Below are 22,356 nucleotides of genomic sequence, written 5' to 3'. Positions count from 1 at the left end.
AAACAGTATGAACAAATCTGTTAATTAAGTGAAAGAAATAAGGTGACTATCATTTTCTCCAAGATGTTTGTAGTCAGTCAAATAGGGTGAATAAACGTTCTAAAAAGTTTATATTTAGATAAATTAGGTTAGACTATTTGAATGCTTTTTAGTTCCCAAACAGTTTGCAAATCCTAACCCAGGCATTCGAAACAATGTCAACTTTCCATCAGCACTGATTTTTTTCATTTAATGACAAATTATTATTATAAGAAACATAACATGCTAACAAAAAATATGAAAATGTTTATTGAGACTGCAGTGATAAACAGTATTGCAATTTATAAAACATACAGTAAAAACAGTAAAATGTAAATTTCTTTGCCCTACGACATTTACAGTCTAATTCCTAGTTGGCTTCTTTTAACACATTGTGCGTGACAACTAGTATCTTATAGAAAGGACACAAAGGCATGGATAATATGATCTATAAATTCAGTATCTCCGTTGGCTCAGTGTTGAAATTATTCACCAGAGAGGGCCCAGGTTCTAGATACATTGCACACCACCGCCATACACAAAATTAGCCCAATAATGTGTAGCATGTGGCTTTTTCATACGATTGAAATACATCATCCATATTGGCCTATAACACTTTCAGTCATCTAACTGACAGAGTAGCGCCACACCACGCTTGATCCAGTGCTGAGGAAGCTTGTTCGTTGGCAACAACATTGGAACAACAAAATTGGTGGAGTGTCCTGTTGTAGAAAGTGTCCCCCTCCTTTCGCTTGTTTTGTAAAGAGGAGAAACATAGCGACCGTCGTGTTCATCTGGAATGTTTTTTGCTACGGGGTAGGGGAAAAACAAACAATTTTTTTTGGATAATATCAATGTGGCGGTAATAGTAAACATTTATTAAATCAGGAAAATCTGGTTGGAATGCCATTGTACAAACCCATAAAAAAATGCATACGTACTAGGTTTTATCCAGATAATGGGCACTGTGTCGAAAAGGACTTTGGGGTGCTGCTCCACTAAAACTCCGCTGAGAATGGAAACAACAGTGATTTATGTTTTTTAGGGCTGTAGAGTGGTAATCTTGGAACTTATGATATTAATAACGCTAGGAACACAATTTTTGTGGATATAGTTCTGACAACATCTTAAGTCAAATTTTTAATGTAGAATGCTGAACTGATTCGTGCTTTTGCACGGTAGGATTTTTAAATATTTATGAAAAAAAAGGTTTGCTATGTGTTCTTTGACTTTTAAAAAAATATTGGCAAACAAAGAAATATAACAGAGACCGTCTTTCTTATTCGACACGTTTTTCCAGATGGTACTGAATTTGAATATTAATCAGAATAAAAGGCTAACTGAATTCAAATTTCTCCCAACTTTTTCCAGTATACATAATTATTGAAAAAAACTTTCGCCTATACAACACTAACCTTTGCTTGTCCCAACGAGCTCCATCGAGAAACAAACCATGAGTGAAGACACCATCTTCAGGAGGTACGTCTGATTGATCAATAGGTAACACCTGTGGAATCAAATCACATCACATTAATTCGCTGGTAAAATTAATTTTATGGTCAAAAAAGTTAAAAGCTATGTAATAGGCTGATTGTGTTAAAGCATAACGTAAAAGGTGTGCATTAACCTCAAAGTCGAAGCCTAGCAGGTCAATGGGAATATTGTATTTCCTAGCATAATTCTGTGTTGCTCCTGTTAGAAAGGCCTGGGTGAAGAAGAATCCCGACAGCCAGAACACACTGGGCTTACCGACATCGAACCATGTCTGGTGAAATCAATAAATCAAATGAGAACCTTATTGTATGAAAATCATGATGTCAAAACAAGAGGGACTGACCTGCAAAAACTTAAGCCTTGCGAGAAAATCGTTAATGTAACTACCCAGGGGCTTTAGACTGGGGTAGGAGCGTTTGGCCCATTGCTCTGGAACCTTGCCAACAGCTAAACTATTTGCAATTCCCTCCAGCTCAGCATCCATGACCACTAGACCTTTAAGGGCCTTTAGCAAGTTCTGAAGACTCACACGAATGGCAGTACAAAGACTGAGAAAGCAAAATAGGTAAAATAAAGTGGTTGATTTGTACAATACTTAATGTGAAATTCAATACAAAGTGTGTTTGTCCATACTGGTTGTAACGCTCCATTTCTTGGACAAGTACAGTGTTCATACTCTCTTGGTAGAGCACTGGGTACTTATTGAGAGATACTTCAAGGTCAAAATTACTTGGAAACTGATAAGATGAAATAACAACATAAATATAGTTACAATAAAAATCATTCAATATAGTTATATGGCAATCAATATCCAATCTATTTTCGAGAGTATTTTCCATCTCACCTTACTTAGGATGTCATTTGCTATGTCATACAGCGCATTGTCTCCCCCAGAACTACCGCCTCCCTTGGAACCTCCTCCCTGGGTGAGAAGCAGGGAATCAAATAACACTCTGGTCTGCTGCAGGTCCTTAGAAATGTCCACATTTTCGTGCATGCCAAATATTTCCGGGTGCTGAGCGAATGGAAGATCCTGGCAAGCAGTGAGGTAATGTTACTATTAGGATGAAAGTTTAAGTTGTTACAACATTAATGATATAATTCTTACTCTGATAAATTGAAGATATTCGTCATATGACAATTTAGGTGGGGCAACATAGTCACCACTGGGTGAAAAAGGAAAAGAAGGTTTATCCACAACATCCGCATTGTAGAAGTCAGCCAACATGGTGTTGAGGAGGCGCCGATCCCAATTGTCAGTTACACGGCCCCCGTAGTTGCACTCTCCAGTCAGGTAAGTTATAGCCTCGAAGGGCACCTCTTCATATTGATTGATAAACAACTGCAGGAATATTTAACAACACAGCTTTTCATGAATGCCCATCCATCGACTCCTCCATCATTTCTTCTGCTCTTCGTGGGTGAGTGTATATGCATATGACATAGCAGTTTTTTGTCCTAAAAATATTACCTGGAGCTGTCTGATACTTATGTGAAGGTCAGTCTCATTGAAACCATACGGAATATTCCAGCCCAGTGGGCCAAACTTTCTTCTCTCCTGAACAAGTGCGTGGAAGAAGCACAGGCCATACAGTAGCTTTTCCCAGACCTGTATACAGTTGAATTTGCTTAAAAAATGAGCATATCCATATAAATCAACTCATGCCAATGATGTCTCCTCACTCACTAGTTCCTTATTTGCACAATTATTAAAGAAGTGTTGGTCACAAACAGGATCTGACATGTATGACTGCAGTATGTTTAATCGAAGTCCTGTCGGAGGCTCGTTTGTCATTTTCACTCCGTTCTGCAGAAGGGCCACTGGAAACTGGTTTCAGAGGCAGGGTGGGGTACAAATGACAAAACCAAGTTCGCAGAAATTCTGGAAGACATCATGTATCAATTTACCTTGGGCGAAGGGTAGCTTGTGAGCCAAAGTCGGAATTCCTGGTGGCATGTTGCTGGACTAAAATCCTCACAAATCTTTTCCAGGGTGGACATCCAGGACACGGCCAGATGACAATTCTGCAAACACACCCATGTACCATCCTGCATGGCTGTGCAAATCATTTTGTAAGCAATAGGTCCTTGGCCCTGTCCCAGAGAAATGGACTGGAAATTGTTACCGCCCATGTCCTTGTCACCTGCAAACTTCAGTAAACCTGCAAAGGATTAAGGGTACGTGAATATCCATGCATATGCTACAAAGAAATTTAGAATTAACTTGGAGAACCTACTAGCCATGGGGTCAGCACCAGGAGAAAGCACAAACACTAGTGGGATGGTGGCATTAGAGTCCAAGTAGCTCTTGCTTAGGTCAAAAGGAGGAGGCTGGACAAAACTTTTGCCAAGCTTAGCTATTACATAACCATTCACAGCTGGAACAATCTTGTCAGGCCTCAGACAGCGTACAATGATCATCTTCTGCAATTCATTGAGTTTTTCATCCCAAGGTGGTGGCAAAGGAACTGTGCTAGGTTCTTTGCTCTCAAAAATAGGCTTGAAAAGTTTTGGACCCTGAATGAAAGAATCTCTGTGGGATAAGCACAATAGGGCTCAAATCACATCAGGAATGACAAGTGACTTATTTTACAATCAAAACACCTGGGAAGCAATTTAAACAAGACAGTGACTCATTTCTCACTTTAGTCCATTCAAGCCAGGAAGCTCATTGGCTCTGCAAATCTCATCCCAGCTCTTTTCCTGCAGCCAGCTAGGGTCGGGATTTGCAAGCGTATTTTGAAGGCCCACACCTCCCGTCATCAAGAACATCAAGTCAGTGTACTCAATCTCCTTTTGAGCCCTGATGGAAAGCAGTGTAGGTAAATGCTTTAGTTGCGCCAGGTGGGTCAACGAGAGCAACAGTTCCTATTCCAATTTAGTTTGGAGACTCACAGTAGCAGATTGCAGCAGAGGATAAAGGAGAAGAGAAGTTTATCCTTTTCAAAAAGGGAGCGGCAGACATTGCAGAACAAATTATAGGTGAAGTGATCCACCAGGTACATGACCCTCTTTTCCAAGATCTTAGACTTTTTACTAAATAAAAACAAAAGACACAAGTAAATTCAATACTACTTGCTTTTATCTAATAGTCAAATGTTTGCCAGTAACTTGAAGTGACTTCACTCACCTGTCTTGAATCGAGTTTATGTAGAGGTTGACAAACCAGCTGAGAGAGTACTGATACATTGGGTCAATGTTGGTTAGGTCAGCAATTGTAAAGAATAGGACAGAGGAGTGTTTGGCAATAGATCTGTAACACTCCCTAGACTCAGCTATCATAATCTCAGTCTCCTCCGCAATCTGTAGAATTCATTAATACGCAGTCAGTCAAAGAAAGAAAAACAGGTTTATCAGAAATCCAGATTGTTCATAGTGGACGTAGTACATGCCTTTTGTTTCTTTGTAATCTCATTGGACATGATCTTTGCCGAGTCCAAGACCTGAATGGCACTCTCATCTTCCAGAATATTTCCCTCTGAAGAAGATAGTGTCTCAAGGATCTTGTCCTCAGTTTCCTTTAGTTGCCTGTTATTCGCAGCAGACTGTAAGATGAGTGCATTTCTTTCCTCTTCCAACTCGGGCCTATAAACCGATAGTCATATAAAGCTATAATGAATACTGAAAGATCAAAACAATTTTGGGTAAAGTGGTGATACCTTTCTTTGGCAACTACAATTCCCAACAGTTGGTCCTCCAAGCCCTCTGGGGTGATCATGAAATTGAGCAAAGACACTTTGGTGGCCAGTTCTGGTAAATAGTGAGGATTCCTCAATTTTGTGGTGATGTAAAAGCGGAATTCCTTTGAGTACTCAACCACACTCTCGCCCAATTTTATACATTCCACACCACCTAGACGGAAAAGCATTTGGACAATTGTGATTTTAACATTGTGTTTCTAAATGAAAACTTGCCCCATTCCTAGCACCTTGTTTGAAGGTTTGTTTCAAAAGTAGAGGCTCCAATGAGGGGTCCAACTCTTCTGCTACATTTTCAAGCAGCAAGGGGCTTCCAAACTGTATGCAATTTTCCAATGTTCTCATATAATCATCATCGGTTAATTTGATGATGTTCAACTTGTTGTCTTTCTCTGAATTCTTCACCCACTTGTTAGCCTGACCCTGGGGGTCAATCATGAGGGGCCTGAAAGTGCAATAGAAGTGAGGACAATCCAAGGACAGAATGATTTCAATGTGATACATATCATCATAGTGTTAGAGTGAGGAAATTTGTGTGATTCCTCTTGACTGGTTTTGCGATTGGCTGATGGGAGTGCACATCGATATTGTCACTCTAGTTTATTGAAAGTTTCTCACCATCGACGTGAATTACTGGTAATGACACCGTTGTCAATGGAGAATGAGTCAGTAGGAAGGCCAGCAATGTTCCAAGCCCTTATCTTAATTGGATCTCCCAGGGTCTTACTGAGAGAGAAATCATCTGATGATGGAATGTTCTTTGACTAGAAGGATAAAACAAGATTCCCAACTTGTGAAAACTGTCTAGAATGAGACAAGCCAAAAAAAGTATTAAAGGTCTTCAAAGATTTACTTGACACAATTTGATCCATTGAGAAATACAGTCCTGTCTGAAGCTGGCAGTGAAAGCACCCAGGTAGGCCATGACACCAGCAGAAATAAGGACATCTCCAGTCAGGTTGTCATACGTATTCTGCAAATCATCAGCAGCCTTCGACCACCTAAGAGAAAAAAAAATATCCACATCTATCATGCGATCGACTATATGATGGCGTTTTTGGTGCAAATATAGTAAAAACTTTAGCCATTTAATCACCTAGTTTTTTCTCCACCCAGCCCACCAATGAGTTTCTCAGCTCTCTCCAACTTCTGCTGACATAAATCTCTCTGGGCCTCTAGTGTGGCCTTTTCTTCTGCTTTCTCCTCAGATATTCTTTGCAAATCAGCCAAACGGTCCATGACCTCTTTTAGTTGGGCTCTCTTCTCTGATAGCGTGGCCATGGCTGCAGCCAGGGTCGCCTGAGCCTCTGCCTGTTTGGCTTTTTTGGGAGCCACAATCTAAAAGCAAACAGGTCAGTAAACATGGAGGGAATGGGGTTATAAGGCCATGCAGGCATGGGGAAAACATGCAAACACCAGACAGGAAGTCATTGAACCCTTGATCTCTGAGCTGTGAGGTGTACGTGCCTTTTTTTCTCAAAAAAAAGAAACAACAACAAAAAATACAGTCCTTTAGTTATTGGGTGATTTTTGGTGCATACTGTTTTGATTTATTCATATTTATCTATTAACACAGATGTTATATGATACTGAATTATAATAATGAAGCAGTTACATATCCACTTAAGCAATGAAATAATGGAAATGTATTTCTTCTATTGGGAGAATAAATGGAAAAAGTGGGAGGACAAACCTTCACAACCCTATCATAAGACTCCATTGCTTTGATCCACTTGCATAAGCCCTCAGCCGCTGAGGAAGCTTTTGCCACTTTCGCAGGACTGAAATCAGGATTAGTCATGTAGGTGGAACGGATTGTTTTCATTGATTCTTCCTATAGGACAGAGAAGGATAAATTGATCCATCCATCTAGCCATTATTTGCATAGCACATTCAAAGTTCACACTTTTCGCCAATGGCAAAATAAAACGTGTGTCGAGAAGAAAAAATAGATCCTTGCCATCAAGAGACATGGTGTTCCAAAGATAAGCTTTACCAACCGAAAAGTGGCGAATTGAATACTACATTTTTCTGCATTGAAAACAATGATTCGAAGATACTCACAGGAATATTGTCCTTGTCATATTCTTTAAGCTCCCTCAAAAAGTTCATGTCACCTAAAAGCTTCTTGCTTGGACCCCAATAGTCCAAAACCTAGGAAATTGGGAAAATAAGGTAATGGTAAAACCAATGCAATACTTGCATGCAAATGCAACTTTGCGTATATGTGTATATTATACAGTGAACTCCCTCACCCCTTTTTGAACTGTACTGCTCATAGCCCAGTGCAATTCATATCGTAGTTTTTACAGGTTAGTTTCACATTCCAAAAATGACTTTTTATTTAATTTTTAAAATTTAATTTAAACCAACCTTTTTTCCAGATCCAGCTGGATCTGCCACCTTATCTGGAGCCAATCCTTTCATTACACACACGGCGGACATCACCAGCTTAACTCCACCAGGAGGATTTTTCATGGACTTTACCACAGTGATATCAGCAGGCTGAAATCAAGAAAGCCTCTGAATGTCAAAAAACACATCACATGCAAGTCAAAAGTTGCCTGTTTGTAGACTCTCACCTTTAAGGTGTTTAAAGCTGAAGTTGCCTCCTCCAGGGCAGGGATGGCCTCAGCCAGTTCACTATCACACTCATCTTTGAGAGCTTGCGCCTCAGCAGCTTGAATGGCTGTGGCCTCTTCTTCAATGCCCACAAGTTTGCTTGTAGCTTCTACCTCCACAGACTCCACTGCAATCACCTACAGGTCATCACAGTAGAATCTGAATATTCCAGTTCATAGCTGTTACATTCAATTGATGCTGCTCCATTTCATTACCTTCATCATTTTTTCATTTTCTATCTGTGCCAGTTCCAGTTTGGGCTGCAAATCAACAAGCTCGAGTTTCATCTCACCGACCTGGCATAGTGTTGAAAAGGAAAATGTCAGGGAAAATAGACGTTTTATTAATTGGTTCATAAATTGAGCCTTACACTGGCAATTTGTCATTGAAATGTAAAAATGAAATTAAAATTAAAAAAAATGTTTTCCATCTTTTGAAAATAAAGTAGTGTTTATGTTTAAGTTCCCAATTCAATCAATTTACCGACTAAATTTACGTCCAACGTTAAATTTTGAAAGGGAAAATGTAGTATGGATTCAATAGATAGTTTTAAGAATGGAAAACAAATCTAAGCAAAACACATCATTGCCAAATTAGTACCTGCGATTCAGCAAAGGCCAATTTTTCCAGACCATTGGTGTATCTCCTCTTTGCCTTCATGACTGCATCCCTTTTCATTGTGAGGAGTTGACTGAAAGCTGCCATGAGCTCCAGATAAGATGTGGGTGTAACATAGTTATGGCGCCCTAGCTCAACTAGGAATCTGCAAAGAAAACTAAACTTTAAACTGAGGCCAAATACTTATACTTTCAATTGTAATGACTAAGACATACCTCACTGATAGTTGACTGGCAGAAGTGTGAAATGTTTTACAGATAGGTACAACCTCCTTTCTCTCATTGTCTTTCATCTCCAGGGGCTGAAGGAAAGAGTTTGCTACCCGCTCAAGAGCCTCCTCTGGCCAAGGCTGTTATCATCATAGGGATTCAGAAAAACAAAAAAAAAGGTAAAAAAAAAAAGTTTAACAGCTTTCTGAAACCCTTCACATTTGCAATGAAGAAAAATATAAATGTACTAATATTGACTCTTTTACATATGCCTACATGGTTACAAGCTTTTGTAGATCATGATTGTTTATGCAGTATTAAAATCAATCAATAAATAAAACAACAACAATAGTACCTGAAACCAGTTAATGGTACAACAGTTAATTAGAGATGGAAACTGGCGCAGGCGATTGCGGAAGGCGTCACCAATAGGACTAAAGGCCACAACGATGTGCAGATTCTGCTTGCACCGAGCCACAAAGTAGTTAAACAGAGTTAAAGCGCTCAACTCAACGCTCTTATTTTTTGCTTGGGCAATGGGACGTACTGTCTGGAAGTGAGAAGAGAATCACATTATTTGTAAGCGTAAATGCAAATTAACTCCAAAAGACATGCTTTAACAGGCAAAAAAAAGGCACAAAATGATGTGGATGAGATGCTGCAGATTTATCAAATTTAAATAATATCATTATCTGAAAAAAGACTTTCAACTAAATACAATACACTTCACATATTATGTATATCATCCTATTTCTATTCATCTAGAGTTATCTGTCCCAATGTATGAAAGTAATAACCCATCTTCTTTAAATAACTGTGTGTTGACACAAATGGGTCTGAATTTTTATCCATCTTTACAAATCAATAGGGGAAAATTGATTGGCCAATAGAGGCTGCTTTAAATGTTTTTCTTGAGAAAATTAGATAGAATAGAATAAAAAGCAATTAAATAGATTTGATAAAGTTTGATAAATGACGTACATTAGAGATGCACTTCTTAATATAACATCAACACTGTACCTCAATGATATCCTGTTTCTCATCCATTGCAAACATATTGGGCACCTCTCCAGTGTTCAGGACACTATTTACATCTTCAAGAAAAGCCTCATCCTTAATCTGAGCATCAGTCAGCAAAAACACAATTCTCTGACCCTTCACACCTGCATTCTTGAGCAGCTTCTGTAAAATGTTTTTTAAAAAGTGTTACATCACACTCTGAAATCATACGATGTTTTATGCAAATGACCTGACCTTAAGGTCTTCTCTCCACTCAACCATGCCGTAGCTCTTCGAGATCTCAGGCTGGAAAAGGCTCATTTGGGAGATAAATGTGGCCAAACGAGTGATTGACTGCCGCCCACTGCCGCCCACTCCGACTAACAGGGCATTTCCTCCTGGCTGCTTTAACACGCGGCTTATACGGGAAAGGTGCTCCAAGACATAGCTACAAAAAAATCAAATTTCTATTGTGATTGCTGAGTTGTCACCATTTAGCTGCGCATTTATCAATAACATTAAGGAAACTAAATACAGAAACAACAAATGTATAAAGTAATGTTTATATTGTTGTGTATACTTTCTTAGAATTCTAATTGCTGTTTACCGGAAGATGACAAGATGCATACGACTCTTGTTCATCTGGTTGTATTCAACAAGACATGCCTCCACCACCTCAGCAAAGCTTTCTACAGTAGGCACCTCAGCGTACAAGCGATCATCAGGCTCGAGGTCAGGGTTCATGTAGTCCCCAAACAGTAAAGTCTGCATGTCTTGCTCGACCAACTGATATAAGAATAGGAAATGAAACAATTCTATTTAGTGTAGTTTCATCTTCAGAAACATTAGAAAAAAATTAGGCACCATATTGAGGCAATTCCTAACTCTTAATTTCTGACATCTAAATAATCCACAATCAGAATGGCAAAAACACAAATGAACATACTTTACTGCCTTGTTTCAGGTGTTCAAACACTTGGTTGAATGCTTCATTGAAGTGATCTTTGAGAATTTTGGTCATCAGCTGATAGAACCATGCTCGATCCTTGTCATCGACCAAACGGTCGTAAAAGACACGGAAAACTTCGTGGACAAACAGTCGAATCATGGAGCGTTTGTTCTCCAGAGATTTGCTTTTCACAAGCAGACACCCTTGTATAACACGTGAGAAATCCCTCAGGTTAAAAGTGTAGTGAGACTTGGCTGGTGTTGGAAGCAAGGTATCCATAGCCTGCTTGTAGACCTGAGGGAAGACAAGGAAAGATCAAGTACTGAAATGACAGGGATTTGTTAGGAACAATGTAAGTGTCGTACTCACTTCCATTGTCGCTGTTACAATTTGCGTGCCAATGGTAAAATATTCTGGTGGAAATTCATTGTTCTTGAGATAGAAGGCTACCATGATAGAGAAAATGCGAACCATTGTCTCGTCGCTGAAAGAATTGATGCTAAAAATATTGAAATGGCGCAGAAAACGTGAAGTCACAGCATTCCTCCCCCCGCCAGGAGGACCCATGGCTGTAATGATCTGGATGTCAACTAATTTGATGCCGGAAGTATCCTTCAGGTCATACCTGCCAGAAATTTGCCACATAAATGTCATCCTCTTCAATGAATTTCCCATCTTCTATGATTTTTAACTTAGTAATTTTAAATACCACTTTCTGTGATCCATAAACTGTCGAAGAAGCTCCACAGGAGGTTGAGCTCCAAACTGTTCCATTGCTGGCATATTCACATCATCTATGAATATGAGGTATTTCTTTCCCATTGGAGGACCAAATACACCTTTGCGTCTCTTATCTAATTTTGCCATGATGATATTCTGGAGAGCAAAGTGAAGAATGAGGACTTTCAAAGATTCAAGAACATTAATATTCAACAGTGTTTCCACCTGACCTGAGTTTGGTTTGCAGTGGTGCGGGCTGAAAAATTGATTGAGAGGGGTAAAAAGAGGTCTTTGTCCAGACCATTCATCAGCTTCTCCATTACATATACTGACTTTCCAGTGCCGGTAGGGCCGGCCAACAGGAGAGGCCTGATCAGAGAAAGAGATACTGAAACAGTTAACCTTTCAATTCACGCAATTAGGGGGTCCCCAGTATATACATCTTCCCAATGTAGTGTAAGCCTATCTTCTGTATCTTCTTCTCCGTCTTCTCCAATTAAATGTGATTTGCCATACTAACATACTCACATCCCATAGGTGATGCAAATGTCCATCAGGAAAGTATAGCGAACAGAGTCGATTGTTGGAACAATGATGTCCTGTACTTTGGTGGTTTTGTCGCCCAGGCTTACATTTTTGATAGCATCATTCCAATGAATCCACTTCCCTTTACCCTTAAACTGAACAAGATATTGGATTAAACTGAAATGCAATGATTGGAAACTAACAATTATAATGTCATTCAGTTGTACCTCATAGAAATAGTCATACACCAGCCCTTTCTCATCTACTGGGCACTCCCATTTGCTCACAATAAAAGGAACTGGACTGTCTGCTATCCTTCCAGCCACTACATCCCTGATAAACTCACTAAACAGTTCCCTGCTTTTATAATCACAGCTTCCACCGACAGACCACACCAGAGCAAAGGAAAAAGCTGCCTGTAATCATATGAAAGACAAAGACAGTGAGTGCAAAAATGGCCACAAGAACTATATTTTGAGGAAAGTATGCTGTTTAATTATGTTTACCATGATCCATGTTCGAATAGTTTTATCATTTGTCTCTTCCACTAGTGGTTCCATTAACAGTATTTCAAAAAGTCTACACAAGGACACAGCTGCATTCCAGTTGGTTGTAGGCACAACTTCCTGTAAACAAAAATTATAGTGCCATTACAAGATTCATGTTTGCTCTAAATTATTGCAAAATTCTTCGAACGAACTACAATTATCTCAGTGATAAAATACCCACAACAGGTTTTTGCATCTTATGATTCTGCAATGGTCATACTTACTCTGCATTGTTTACGTACTATCCTTAAGGAAGGTGCCAGCAGCCATTGAAATAGTTCTTGCAACAGATTGTGATGCTCAGGACTCTTCAGAATTTCAGGAAGTGTGTTCATCCAGGAGGTAACTAAAGGTTCCCAACCTAACTGAGAAGGCTCCATGTAGATCATACCACATCGACTGACTGTGGCAGGCTGACATTGAGAGATGCTTGTTAATAATTTGCATTTGTTAGATGTGGAATTGAGTGCTAGTCCTTTCAGAACAGTTTAAGTTCTAGTAACATGAGACAGGTTCAGAAATGATTTACTAACTCTAAACTTACAGAGGCTTGTGACAGATCCATTGCTTCAAAAATTAGACTCATCTGATTGGACATCTGGATAATTTCTCCACTCATCAAACATAACTGTAACGTAAAAATAATAAAAACAAAGATCGTCAACATGAGGGACAATAAACGTAAACAAAATATATATATTTTTGTATCATAAACCTTTTTGTTGTCATCCAGTACAGTGTTCATACTTTCAATCCACAATGTATCTATTGGACCATCAAACACTACCCATTTACGGTCTGGTGTCTCAGCCGATGCGTACTCGCGAAACGTGTTGGCCACGATGCCATCTGTCCACTGAAAAAAGAAAGAAAAAAAAAAACAAATGAACAGATGATCGAAACTTGAAAGGTAATGTATGCGTTTAGAACATGAATCAAATGCCCCACCTCATGAGAGACAAGATCAAACTGTCCAAAGAGCTGTCCCATGGTGATCGCCTTGGGATTCAATGTCCTGAATATGACCTTTTCTTCCTCTCCATAGCCTTTTTCATTCATCAGAATTAGCGTGTCTGCGAGAACGTGCAGTACTTTGGTCTTCCCCGAAAATGACTCTCCTACCAACATGAACCTACGGATGAAAAATGCAGTGTCTTAATGTAACGCTCTGTTGACCAAGTTTTGGGGAATACTGCATTTTCTACCTCAAAACATGAAATACGACATCGAAAATTAAGAGAGCTCAAGTGTTTAGTGTCACATACCCATGCCGGACTATCATCATTTCATATGTCTGGATCATCTTTTCTATGAAGATTTGCGTTGACTGCACATTGTGTTTTTCACAGCACTCAAGAGCGGCTTCCAAAAACAACTTCAAAAGACAAGATTACATTTTAAGAGTGGCACATCCAAGAAATTAGTACATGTGCAGGCTCGTAAGAATCTGCAAACTTTTCGCAAATAAGAAAAACAGATAGCATGGTATGGATAGTGTATTAATGGGATATTTGACCTCGTAGTCAGCCTCGGGAAGGGTGATGCCAGGGAACAAATCACTGGTGATTCCGTTGAACAATGGAATATCGTGCGAGAGAAATTTGGGCTCATTTACATCTTTTATAGACCTAAGAAGCTGAATGTTCACACAGAAAAATCAACATTTACAAAGAGTAAACAGGTTTGGAGCAAAACCAGGGGATGCATTAGTACCAGTATGTCCTCATTTTCATCAGGATACTTGAGCTTGAGGTTTCCTGCAGCCACAAGAACAGCTTTGACAGCCCTCATGCCATAATCGTAATGGAACTGGGAGGAAAGCTGCTCTGAGCAGAGCCTGTAAGTCATTGCAATTTTGACTGAAAGAGGCTTGGCATTCAGGAATCCATATGAGTAGAGCGAAATCTCAGCTATCAGTGCATAATTGGGGACCATCATGGTCACTGTTCGAAACAACACCTTAGGAATACATGAAGAAGCAACTAGTTAATTTGTTTTGAAGAAACAAGAAAAAAAAATCTCCCCTTCATACAATTTAGATGCACAATTTGGGGAGAAATGAGAGAGAGTACCGACCTTGAGGTTGTCGGGGAGTTCAGAGCGCCCGGCGTAACCGGGATTCATTGTGATGGACACAAAACAGTTGGGGTTGAGTTTTAGCATGGTTCCCTCAAAGTCAAAATACTCAAGATCCATTTCAATAGCCCTCTGGATGCAGAGGACTTGCTGGGCCACAACGGACAAGACCTCTAGTTCAATTCGGTTGAATTCGTCAAAGCAGGCCCAGGCTCCAGATGAAGCCAAACCTTTGAAAAACTGAGCGTACATCACAACACAAACACCTGAGTTAAAAGCAGAAATCACAATCAGGTGTGTCTTTTTGTCAGATATTACTTTGCCCATAGCAAGATAATCCAGTCCATCAGAACAGTTGAAGACCACACATTGCACGGCTAATGCTTTAGCAAGATCTTTGGTAGTTTCTGTCTTTCCAGTTCCAGCTGGGCCCTCAGGAGCCCCACCCAAATGCAGGTAAAATGCTCCAATCTGTCAAGGTATCAAAGGCATTTCATACTAAAATAAACATCTTTTTCAAAGGGCGAGATAAAACCATGTTATATCACTTTCTTAAGTCTACCAGAGTTCTGTAGCATCTGTCGGTGAGTGGGGTGATGACCAGACGAAAAGAGTTGCCCAGATATTCATAGGCATACTTGACATCACAATTTATAATACGGACTCGAACATTGTCATTGTTCCAGTAGTAACGAAGCTGAGACAGCCATCGAAAATCATTTTCACTTTCTACACCTGTATACAAATTGCAAAAGTATTTTATATAAGTACAACTGGTGATTAAAAGTGCAAAAGTATTTTGAATGTCATCCACTGTGCCATGATGTACCGTGGTCAATGAGCTCCATAACCACATCTCTGGCATGGACATCAATTGTCACAAGTGCTCCCAAAGTAATCCGAGTTTGCTTGGGTAGCTTTCCTCGCACCAGTCCCACTATATCAGCCAGTTGACACTGAAGTGTCTGATAGTAGTTTTTCACACCCTAAGGAAGCCAGCAAATATGTCATTTTCATTTGATGTATTTTTTTAATCAATTATCCTTAAGTATCCCAAAAGGTGAAATTGTCATGGTCTATGGTTTAGGTTATCTTTGGGTTGTTGCTTAAAGTGTACATTGTTTCCCTGTGTTTCTAGTTCTTGTCGTTTACTAATACGATGTTGATTTCTACTTTTGCTCGTCACACCTTTTGTTGGACCAAATTAGCTTCTCTTGGCCATTCTTATCCTGTCCAGGTATTCCTTGATTTATCACGTTTTAACTTTGTTTTCTTTTGAGTCATTATTACTGGCATGTTTTGTTTTATTACTTTGTTTTTAATGTTGCATGTTATAATACTATTTTTTTAACCAGTGTTGTTTTTTTGTCCCAGGATTTTCTTTTGTTTCACTTGAAACTATTCTTTAAGTTGCTTTTTCGTTGCACTTGGACCTACACCTACTTCGTTCCTGTTTCACCCCATTACACAACAGAAAAGGGGTATCTCATGATACTTTTGAGGTACATTATTTTTATACTCTTTAACAAAATATATTTTAAGTGATATATATTTATCATTCTTTTATAAATAAATAAATATGAAGCAAAAGCTCACCTGGAGCCCTCCCCTGATGGCTTCATGCACCTCCAAAGTCCAGAACATTTGGGAAGTACATATAACAACCTGTCCAGGCCACTCTTTCACCCACTGGTTTCGTTCTGTTTCACCATAGGCCTGCCAGAATTACCGTGAGAAGTACCAATATTCTTAATACTCTATCAGCAATAATTACACAAGATAAACAATAAAACACGCGATTTGGGAGATGACCATTCAAACAAACAAAGACAACCTCAAATATTCTTCTCTCGGGAAAAAGAACATGACAAGTGATCTATTTCAATCGGGTTATCTTACCACTCTGGAGCGATCTATTACATCTCTGACACTGCGAATCATCAAGTCCTCTACTTGGACCAGCCACTTTTCCACTGCTCCTTGAGCCTCAGCTGTAGAGATCAGTCCAATTAAGGCAACACGCTCCCCTTCACTACTATACATAGCCTGGTTAAAAAGAATTATTATAAAAATTAAATTAGAAGATGTAAGCATTTGAACAAAGTGCATCAAGCAAATGTGCAAATGCCATATTGCAAGTGTTTATTCAAACCTGGATATCAAGATTTGGTAAGAAGTCCAGCTTGGCAATACCCTCAAAGCACTTCCTTAAATGAGGCTGTACACGCAGTGGATCCTTGGTCTCAGAAAGAATTTCCAGCATTTCATCATTAGACAAAAAGAAGAACCTGGATGACAAGAATCAATGCAATAATTATCAACATTCGACTTTGGGGTTTGAAAAACTACACAATTGGTAGAAAAACATGTATTTATTAACCTTGGGAAAAAAAGACGCTTCTTCTCCAGATAGTCATTCAATCCCTTCATGATGACATCCAGGTGGGCGTTGGACTCTATGAGTTTTTCTAAAAGGCCGGGCATTGAGGTTGCCTCTAGAATCTGGTAGAATAAAAAATAAAATAAAAAGGAAATAATTTTTTGTAACATTACAGGGCAATATTGGCAGGGCACAGCATCTGTAAATGTGGGCGTCTACCTTGGAGTCCTTAACACAATGCCTCATAACTTCTTTCCAGTTTTTGTCAACAATTTGGAAGAGTCGACCTTCTTCGGGGATCTGTTGCATGATGTCAGCGGAACAGAATATGGGCTCCAGGTACAGCCACTGAGCCTGTACATTGAGCCACTCATCAATGGTTTCCTGGATACGAAGAAGACGTTCCTCCCAAACCTATCGCCAAACAGAGATCAAAATGTTTGTTAAAAGCCATTTGTAATAATAACACGAACCAAATTAATACGTATTCATCTTTTCAATTGTGCTAATGGCATCCTGAAACTAACCCTAATCTCGTTTTCAAGGGGCTTTATAAACGGTGAGTTCCTCATTGTCTGCGTTTTCACAATCTGATCATCTAGCATTGCCTGGATATCATCCAAGGCAGTCAGGATGGACACACCAGTGTCTCTGTATGGTTGATGATTGAGGGCAATACCATCCCAAACAGTAACCATGTTTTTCATGGCTTTTTCCATGGAGAACTCCTGCAACATGAAAACAAGAGGGCTTATTTTCATTGGCTTCTTTGTTTTTTTTGTTAGGAAAATCATACTGGATGAATACTGACTTTACTGGCAGCCGCACTGATTGATTCAAATTGCTCCAGGTAAGGGTCTAAGTTTTGTTTGAGAATTTTGCGAAGTGTTGTACCAGCGTCAGGAGCAAGGTCGTACCCAACGATCTCTGACATTTGTGTCCAGTGGCGATCTCTGATGCCAGGATTACACAGGACAGTCAATAAAGGGGTATGTTCCTTTTAAGAAAAAGAAAAACACAGTGACTGGAAGTTAAACAAAAGGACCATGGAGTATGGCAGTGTATGCAAAGTTAAGGCTAGATGCTATACCTTGAACTCTTTGACTTGTTCTAACACTGTGGCGCACAAGACAATTGTAGGACTCTCCACTTTGGCTTCTTCTTCACCACGCCGTCGTCGAGTTGTTCCACTAGATATTTTCTTGGTAGCCTGTTCACTCTTACTCTTCCTCTGCTGAAAATACTTGAGCGTCTTGAAGATTTCTCTATAGAACTCATCCACTTTCACTTCCATTCCTTCACCATCAAGTTCCAGAAAAGAACCATCCATCCAGCTGTTCAAAGAAAAAATTATTAGAAGGCATCGATGGGAACGTTCCCATTAAATCACAATTAAATACGATAGAAATCAGACCTGCTCTCGGTGCGTTGCCACCGCAGTATAAATGAAAACAACTTTTGGTATGGCTCAATGTTCTGTCTGATGACCTCAACTTCTGGATAAGATGAATGGTCCCATTCATGAAAAGTTTCATCTTTGTGGATGTCTTCAATAGCCTCCTCAGCCTCCTGTAGAAGGGTCTGCACCATTTTGATATCTGCCATGTACTGTCCAGAGGAAAAATTAAAGAAATGGTTTATTTTCCAAGAAGAGATAAAAAAATATATTATTTTATCATACAATGTGTTCACAAGAAGTCTTTCTAAACTCAATTTTCGATTTTTGGGTGCTGTCTACTTTAGACCCATTTAACCATATGATTCGGTATCTTGCTGCAATAACTTTTTTTGATTTAGTTTCCTTTTAAAATATGTTGTTTCCCTTTGCCTCCATTCGATAAGTGATCAATCATATTATTTCCATATCACTTGTCTTATTTATGCTTCACATGATGTGAGAAGATTATGTAGCTATACTAAATGTACTCTGGGAGATCAAATGACTCACTATACCTGCTGCATCATATCAAGTTCCGAGCAGTGAGGGAACTCATCGACCCTTCGTTGCAATTTAGCCAGATGAACCGTGACCCTTTCTCTTTTAGCGACCATTTCCTTCTCTCCTTTCATCTTTGCTTCCTGGAAAACCTAAAACAAAAAATAACACATCCTACCTATAATTCAGCATCATACTCAAAAGGAGCATTGATTTCAGACAGAGGCTTTACCTCATCACTGCGTTCAAAAACCTCTAAGATTTTCAATGGCCACATGAAGACAGTTGAATTCAGATCAAGGTCTTCAGGTTCAAATATGTGGACATCTAGTAGGTAGCTCAGTCTACTATAGGCTTTCTATATAGTCATACATGCAAAAATAGTACATTTTAGAAGAACCATGAATGAAACGCGGTTCTTTTAAAATTGTTATGTGCGAAAACAATACCTTTATCCGTTCATGAAGAAGCGCAATACCCGTTTTCTTAGTTACTTCAATGTATTCAATCATTGTTGCCATTTCATCTGTAGTCTCTGGTACATTCAAAGCAGTTTCTCGGATAGTTTCAAAGTCCAAGATGATCCTTTCAACATAAACCAACAAAAATTCCAGTGATTGATGGAGCCCTCTTCAACATTAAAGGGCGTTTTGAAATTAAAAACACTCACTGTAGATTTTGCTGAATGTGTTTAGTTTTCATGTTATTGATAAGAAATTCGGCACACGTTTTTGCTTTTTTAGACAGTCCCTTGTTCAGATCCTCACAATATAATTGAATCATTGGAAAGTGGACTTTTGTTGGGAGGTTGCCAAGTTTTCTTGATAAGTCGCGAAACTCCTCCACTTGCTGGAAAGCATAGCCAGATGAAACACTGATAGTCATCTGGAGTAGGTAGCCAAGAACACCTACGAATTTATGCATATTTACCTCAATATATTCAGCAAATGAGTGAGCTCCTTCCACAAAGGTCTCAACTCGAGTCTGGGCAGCTCCATTGACTAACCAGTCATAGTTGTCAACTATGAAATATTTGTGGGTTAAAAGAATGCTCTATGACATTCAAGTGGATGATTTAAATAATCAGAGTTAATGTTACAATTACCATAATTTTGAAAGTATCGGTCAGGTCCCTCAAGATTCTTACGAACTGTTGTCGAGACTGTGAAATGAGCCCAAGCAACCGTGTGATCGGGGGCCTTAGCATCAACAAATGTAGATGTTGATTCTGCCAGCCATGACTGAACTGTTTGCACATTCTGTGAATCGGCAATAAGGTTACTAAAAAACAATCTGGAGTATGGGTGGAAAAATGGATTTGGCGCAACAAGATATTTCATGTGAGCTCACCTGCAGTGTATTTTCTAAGATAGTAAGAATTTCAAAAATATCATCCTCAAGTTCCTGTAATGTGGGGTATGTTCCCATTTTTTCATCACTGAATGTCAAGGCCATATGAAAAATGGGTAAGAAGTGGTAGTTATTTGGGTGAAAGGGGTAGACAAATGCCTCCACACTTCTCTGAAGCAGGGCTTTCAGCTTGGAATTTAAAAAAGACAAAAGCAATACAAATGATATCAAATACAAGTATTTGTTTTTCATAATTTTGAATGATTTAAATAATGAATCTATAGATGTACTTGAGTAAAAACAAGTTGGATAATGTACTGTGACAGGACTTCACCTGATTGGAGATGAGGGTGCACGCGCAGTCAAAGAAGGCTTCGATTACTTCTTCTTTTACTGAGCCCAATGTTTTTGAACTTGTTAATAAATTGATGACTTTAGGGAACCAGTTATTCATGATTTGTTCTTCCGCTGTCTCGCATTCCACAGCCAATTCTTTGTAAAGTTCTTTGCTATCGACAGGTCCCAAAGCCCTAAAAAGCAAAGAAACAGTAATTTTGCAATACTTTCTTTAGTGATGACAATAACAGGGGATTTTTTTGACTTTATGTTCTTTCCACTTAGTGTGCTTACTTACCTATAGCCTCTAAGATCTATTAAGGCCATTGATGAAAAGGTTGTGTGGCCAATTTCCAATATTGTTTGCATTACAGGGTGTACAATGTGCAAATATGCCCTCATCATTTTCCGACTGATGACAAAGCTCTCGCGTCGTCTTTTGGAATATTCAAGAATGCTACAAAAAGATCATCATTTACGGAAGGGCTGGAAAAACTCAATTGATTAACCTACTGCATATATAATGACGACAAATTTAGATGTGGCTGTAAAACACTCACTCGAGTGGAAGAGATGTCTTCCTTAGTGGACGGGGTTCTTCATATTCTGGATCCTTCAAGAATGTGTCCACTTGAATGAATATGTGTAATGTAACCAAAAATACAGAAGATTAACGTGCGGAACAAGTGTTTGTGTAACTCATCAAACCCATCTTTGAACCCCCATCAGCATAAATCCAAACACCCACCCACTACCACCAAATTTAGAACTCCAGTGCAAAATACCAACCTGTCCCTCCAATGTAGCTTGAAATAGACGAGACTGTCCATACCTGTGTATTTGATGATAACATCATGGAAGTTCTCGCTGACTTCTGTGAGTAACTCATCGAGCAGTTTGGTTTTCTTTGGGTTGTCTTTTAATTGAGAAGGAATTTTACCATCCATGGAGGTCAACCAATTCTCTGGAATTGGAATGACTGGACGGCTTTCTATGCACTGCTTCAAGAATATATAATTCATCTGTAGAAAGCCATGACAAATAAAAAGGTGTTTCAATTTTTGCAAATATCCAGTAATCCGCCAGTTGAATTTGCACTCACCCTTTGCTTTCGATTCTCACTTTGCATCTGTAATAGCAAGGGTGGAAATGTAACTCATTAATATTGTTGCATTTCATGTCCCTGAATGATTTGTCACAGATGTGTGAACATTGGTGAATAGGAGTACAGTATGAAGATATGTCTTACAGATGGGGGGAACTGAGGCTCTGGTGATGGGCTACGCACAACTCGGCCCTTCTCTTTGTTCTGTTTGTAAGACTCCACTGCTTGTTTCACAGCCATGGAGCTGCCACTTTGCAAAAAGCCAATTGGCCTGCAAAATGATTGACAGTCTATGCTAGGGTTGCTGCAGATATGAAAAAACACTGAGGATTTTACTGAAAACTCACAATGGTAAATGGAGTCGCTGTTGTTGGACTTTCCTCCATCGTCGCTCCATAATTTTGTTGTGAGATGTTGGGACCTGCTCATTGACATGGTTAAAGATTCATTCACATTGCAGTCATTTCAATCAATGTCTCATGTGAGTCATTAGTTAGTCATAGTCATATATAATAAAATAATAATAAAATAATAAAAAAATATGTTATATATATAACGAAGCTATTACATAAAATGATACGATTATATTTCCAACGCCATAAATATATCTCTATGAAAAAATAAAATTAAAATAAACTCACCACTGGGTCAGGTTCTTCCATTTCCATTTTTCTACTATTTACTCTATGTGTGCATTGAAAAAAAATAGGGGCATGTATGTATTGTACGTATAGTATATGTACATGGAGTGTAGCGAAAGACAATTGCTGACA

At 39.1% G+C, this 22,356-nt stretch overlaps 1 protein-coding gene across 1 annotated transcript; it reads right to left on the bottom strand.

Annotated features, from left to right (window-relative positions):
- Nucleotides 1-272: 272 nt before the first annotated feature.
- LOC144204644 (dynein axonemal heavy chain 12-like) lies at nt 273-22,356 on the bottom strand. The gene is made up of 74 exons (XM_077728776.1): nt 22,225-22,356; nt 21,931-22,004; nt 21,728-21,854; nt 21,581-21,607; nt 21,311-21,500; nt 21,039-21,108; nt 20,777-20,935; nt 20,477-20,672; nt 20,143-20,331; nt 19,898-20,051; nt 19,723-19,814; nt 19,463-19,641; nt 19,242-19,377; nt 19,025-19,150; nt 18,810-18,944; nt 18,271-18,464; nt 17,947-18,190; nt 17,668-17,853; nt 17,384-17,584; nt 17,076-17,270; nt 16,857-16,978; nt 16,629-16,764; nt 16,376-16,522; nt 16,073-16,192; nt 15,306-15,462; nt 15,039-15,211; nt 14,795-14,947; nt 14,477-14,716; nt 14,114-14,359; nt 13,917-14,036; nt 13,666-13,775; nt 13,349-13,532; nt 13,116-13,256; nt 12,945-13,028; nt 12,625-12,813; nt 12,359-12,478; nt 12,080-12,268; nt 11,856-12,007; nt 11,558-11,696; nt 11,317-11,483; nt 10,977-11,232; nt 10,605-10,901; nt 10,266-10,444; nt 9,914-10,106; nt 9,680-9,841; nt 9,015-9,209; nt 8,666-8,799; nt 8,433-8,595; nt 8,048-8,128; nt 7,793-7,969; nt 7,584-7,715; nt 7,275-7,364; nt 6,904-7,044; nt 6,307-6,548; nt 6,064-6,211; nt 5,829-5,974; nt 5,441-5,655; nt 5,172-5,364; nt 4,905-5,097; nt 4,643-4,815; nt 4,408-4,548; nt 4,157-4,315; nt 3,750-4,045; nt 3,421-3,674; nt 3,200-3,340; nt 2,984-3,121; nt 2,621-2,854; nt 2,357-2,545; nt 2,146-2,249; nt 1,856-2,060; nt 1,646-1,783; nt 1,434-1,525; nt 960-1,027; nt 273-827 (listed from the first exon to the last, which is right to left on the bottom strand). The coding sequence occupies exons 1-74, from the start codon at nt 22,249-22,251 to the stop codon at nt 637-639; spliced, it is 11,850 nt and encodes a 3,949-aa protein (XP_077584902.1). The 5' UTR covers nt 22,252-22,356; the 3' UTR covers nt 273-636.

This window comes from Stigmatopora nigra, chromosome 1 (assembly GCF_051989575.1).
Source record: "Stigmatopora nigra isolate UIUO_SnigA chromosome 1, RoL_Snig_1.1, whole genome shotgun sequence".
NCBI lineage: Eukaryota > Metazoa > Chordata > Actinopteri > Syngnathiformes > Syngnathidae > Stigmatopora > Stigmatopora nigra.
The sequence above is the reverse complement of the archived record's forward strand: the minus strand, read 5'-3'. Positions and strand labels throughout refer to the sequence as shown.

Bases quoted from the DNA above. Each gene is read 5' to 3' on its own strand.
- LOC144204644 (XM_077728776.1), bottom strand. From the start codon at position 22,251: ATGGAAATGGAAGAACCTGACCCAGTG. The intron at 13,029-13,115 runs GTTTATGATACA...TTTACGTTACAG, and splicing joins TACTGGATGACAACAAAAAG to TTATGTTTGATGAGTGGAGA. The intron at 8,596-8,665 runs GTATGTCTTAGT...TTTTCTTTGCAG, and splicing joins GCCAGTCAACTATCAGTGAG to ATTCCTAGTTGAGCTAGGGC.